Here is a 4,592-nt window from a genome sequence, read left to right on the forward strand (position 1 = left end):
TAATCAATTAGAAATTAAAATAATATTTTTTATTAAACAACTTTTTAATAAAAATTCAATATAAACTTTAAAATTGATAAATGATATTAGAAATTTAATTCATACTAAAATAAACGAGATAAAATGTAGGACATAATTTTCTACCCAGCACGAAAATACATTTCGAATCACACATAAAAAAATGGAGGATCCCGAAAAAAAATATTTTTTTTAAGGATAAAAGTGTGACATTATTTTATAATTTATTAAAAAAATAAATATAATTCAATGTTTGTTTATCTAATAATTAAAATTTTATCCACTTATTTTATCCAAATTTTTCTTATTCTTTTTTAAATTTATCTTTATTTTTTTTTCAAGTTCATCCCAATTCTGGATTTGTCCATGTAGTTATGTATTTTAAATTCGAGTCGAAATAAGATAAGGTCGACTCATTTAATTAATAAGATGTGAAATCTATTAATCTTATAATTTGTTTTCACAGAGTGTTATGTGTTGGTCTTTTTCTATTCAATTTCTTTAAAATTTGTGATTAAACTTTATTATTTTATTTTTTTATATCATTTTAATCTGGATATACATGATATTAATTAAATTAAATCGGTCAATCGAATTAAATTAAAGTCAATTACAAAGATATTTAAACTATAACAATTTGTTATCATAAATACAAACCTTTTTTTATATATATAATTGATATTAGAATTTTGATTAAAATAAAATAAAATAAAAATAAAACTTTTCTTGACAAAGAATATATATTTGATTTAAAATTTGGACCATTTGAATTATTATAGATGAATACAAAAAAGAAAGAAAGATTTATTTACATTTTAACAAATAGAAGTAGAGAAGCATGTTCTTCTTATTTGGCTGTTTATTGCAATTTGCAACCTCTCTTCTTCTTCTTCCTCAAGGTAGGTAGGCCAGTCCACCATTTATTTAAACACAGATAAGAAGATGAAGATGAAATATCCACCATTTTTACCCTCTTTTAATGCTTTTTTTTTTCTCTTTAATTATTGCTACAACAACCACTAACAATTCCTCAAAAAAAAATATCTTTCCAATTCAAAATCAACAATAATTAACAACCCACCAACAATAGAGATTCTTATGATGATGATGATGAAGAATCATCCAAAGATAAACTAGGCATGCAGCTTTCAGAACGAGTAAGTAAAGGTCGATCAATAGTAGTACCTCTGGGTTTGTTATTATTAATGGGACTGTTTGGCATAGATCTAGGAGATTCCAAGGTACGACGCAGGATCTGTCTCATTGCTTCGATTAAATGAACAGTAGGATCTGAAAGAGGAGGACCGGAGGACTTGTGCAAGAAGTTCATATGACGAGTCAAGGCTTCTTCTGTGCTTATCAATCTCTCTGTTCTCACGATTTCATCTTTCACGGCTTCCGCGCAGAGACCGCAGATCCATTTCCCTTGATATCGTTCTCGAATTCGATCTATGTATCTCTGAGTACACTCCTCTGTTAATCCACAGCAATCGCACTTGACGAACTGAATTTCGATTTCACCGGCGGCCACGGCCACGGACGACGAGGAAACGGTTACCAGGATCGGAGGATCGCTTATCACACTAGTACTTGCAGCAGACATCATTGCAACTTAATTGCAAACACAACAACAAGAAGAAGAAACCTGAGACAAGAGGAACTAGCTACAACTCAAATCTAAATTTCTAATTCCAAAACTCAACCGATTAGATCATACCTGAGATTCGATGATTGATGCGATCTGATTCTTGTTGCTTGCTTGAAATGAATGTAAATGTGTATATGATTATTATTATCTCTCCTTTTCCCACTCTCCTTCTTCAACCGCGTCTGCGGATTCGTTAGGAATGAAGAAAACAAAAGACAAATACATTTTTCTTCTCAATAACAACAGAAGATTCTTCTTAACCGTGTACGTAATCAACTTATTACTTGAACGAAGAATCAATCGATCGATCTTATCAAAAATTGTCTTCTTCTTCTTCAAGTCTCCGTTTGTGTATGAGAATTATATATATAGAGAGAGAGGTGTAAAAATAAATTGAATAGGAAGAAGAAGGGAGAGGCGTAAAGGGGTATTTGTAGGGGAAGAAAGAGAAAAGAAAGGTTAAAAAGGGAATTCAATCATTGATGTATCTGCAGCAACGTCAGCATGTGTCAGATGGTTTTATAGATTAAACGTCAACCGTTGATTACGGCTTTCCTAGAAGCCAGTTGGATAATCAATTCATCCTCATCTTCATCTTTCTTTTTCTTATATATGCTAATAAACACAAAATAAATTAAATATGATCCCTAATTAAGTGTTTTATTTTTTTATACATTATTTATAAATTAATCATTATTTAAAAATTTAGATTCAGTCATCTTCTAAAATATATATATATATAATATGAGAAATGATTTGGTGAGAGAATTTGGTGAGGGAATGACGTGACATAATTTTATTAACCAATTCCCTCACCAAATTCCCTCACTAAATTCTCTCCCTCTATCACTCCTCATATAATATATATAGAGAGAGTTAGTTTTGGGATATGATTATTTTATTTTTAGAATATATTGTATGTATATTCGAAAAATTACAAGAATGAACGAATAAATTATTTCAGGTAGAAAATATTAAAATATAAAAAATTATCGGAGCGTGGAATGCATTTATCATTCCGTCTCGTTATTACTTCTTCGGAATTTTTTTTACTATCATTCCCGCTCTGTTAGGTTTCAGGGAATCCTGCGGGACACAGTTTATATCATATTCTCTTCAAAAAAATTATATTATAAAAAATGAGGGAATTTAGGAGAGAGAATGATGTGTCACCACGTCACTCTGGTTGAAAAAAAAAAGATAAAGAGTGAGGAGAGAGAAAAAATTTGTTATTTTTCATATTATTCTCTCTCAATCATTTCTTATAATAAAATTATATAAATAAAATTTTTAATATAATATATATTATAATATATTGAAAATTTATATTATTATAAAGAAATAAACTTAGAACTCTTATAAAATATAATAAATAAAAAATATATTGGTAATTTTATATATTTAATTGTGTTTATAGTGTTCGGAGTGGAATCAGGGTGAGATCGAGGCGAGTCGGGGCGAGAGACACAAATACTATATTCGTATCATCCTCGGTCAACTACCGATTAAACCGGAAAAAAAATACCCCAAACGAGACAATTTGGTTCGAATACCGCGAAAAAATTTTAAATTGTCATCCTTATTAATCATGCTTAACACAATTTATTTTTATTTTATTTTTTTCTATTTGAATGAATCTTACACAAATTTAGAATATCACATATACATACAATATGTTTGTAGATTATGGATAAATATGATATTTAATTATAGAAACAAATAGATAAAATATGATTTGTCCTGTTTTTTTAATTACTTCCATGATATCAATTTATTTGATCTTAGTGCCGTTTATATTTTATCGCGAGTTTGCGTCTCATTCTACCTTCAACATATTAAATATATTTTATCTTGAGCTGGTTTGATAATTATTTAAATATCTAATCATATACCTCAAATAATTCATATTAAAATGTTTTAAATAGAATTTAAAATAATCAAATACAAAAATATCAACATAATAATAATTTTAAACAATGTTTTTCTTAAGCATGTAAGTACAACTCATAAAATATAAATTGTTAGAAGTTCACTCTCGATCACTTAATATATTGCATTATAATCAACCTCACAAAATTGAATTTAATAACTAAAAAAATAAATCATAGCAATACAAATCTTTCCAAATGTTAGAATGGGTTAAACAATTAACTACACTAAAATGCATTTTGTAACAAACAAGTTGAAATAGTTAATTACAATATTGAAGTATTTGATCCTATTAAATATGGAATATGATACTCAACTATAGATATATATGATCATATGTTTTATTTTAAAAATAAAATATCATCAAAATTATATCAAACAACAAGTTTTGAAGAGACCATAGAAGATTACAACAATTAAGTAGAGTCAAAGATTTTATGTTGGAAAAGGAAAACAAAATTAAATGAAACTTAAAGTTAGCCACCATCCCAAAAATCCAAGTAATGAAAGACATTTGACTTCTTTATTTCATTTTTCTTTACCTTATTTTATTTAGAAAAATAAAAGCGATAACATTTTAAATTAAGACGTTCTTAATAATAAAAAAATAAAACATGAAATATTTAACCTATTAGATATGACTATTTGTATTTAAACTACCATAATGATTTGAAATACATGATATTTAAAATTGTGAATTAAAATTCATGCAACATTATTATTTGAAATCTCGTCATTTTGTAACAAATAATATTTGATATAGAATGATCTATAAAGTTTATATTAGTTTTCACATTAAATATTTTAATCTAATTTACTTACATTTTTAATATAAACTACAAACAAAATTATTTTCACTCATTTTTTAATTCTTTTTCTTTTTTTAAAAGAAAAATGATCTAAACCACTGATCTTCTTCATCAAGAATGTCATAAATATTAAGATTGTGATCACCTCAAGATGTAACGTTTTGGGTCCTAAGGAGCACGAAAACCAT

The 4,592-nt window shown here is 27.0% G+C and overlaps 1 protein-coding gene across 2 annotated transcripts; it reads right to left on the minus strand.

Moving 5' to 3' along the window:
• Nucleotides 1-722: 722 nt before the first annotated feature.
• LOC124945799 lies at nucleotides 723-2,057 on the minus strand. Of its 2 annotated transcripts, none has more exons than XM_047486298.1 (2): nucleotides 1,736-2,057; nucleotides 723-1,629 (listed from the first exon to the last, which is right to left on the minus strand). In XM_047486298.1, the coding sequence occupies exon 2, from the start codon at nucleotides 1,622-1,624 to the stop codon at nucleotides 1,115-1,117; it is 510 nt and encodes a 169-aa protein (XP_047342254.1). In that variant the 5' UTR covers nucleotides 1,625-1,629; nucleotides 1,736-2,057; the 3' UTR covers nucleotides 723-1,114. The 2 variants fall into 2 exon arrangements, with proteins under 2 accessions (XP_047342254.1, XP_047342253.1); XM_047486297.1 differs by having other exon boundaries at nucleotides 723-1,663.
• Nucleotides 2,058-4,592: the final 2,535 nt, after the last annotated feature.

The sequence above is a fragment of the Impatiens glandulifera genome, chromosome 7 (assembly GCF_907164915.1).
Source record: "Impatiens glandulifera chromosome 7, dImpGla2.1, whole genome shotgun sequence".
Classification (NCBI taxonomy): domain Eukaryota; kingdom Viridiplantae; phylum Streptophyta; class Magnoliopsida; order Ericales; family Balsaminaceae; genus Impatiens; species Impatiens glandulifera.

Bases quoted from the DNA above. Each gene is read 5' to 3' on its own strand.
- LOC124945799 (XM_047486298.1), bottom strand. From the start codon at position 1,624: ATGATGTCTGCTGCAAGTACTAGTGTGATAAGCGATCCTCCGATCCTG.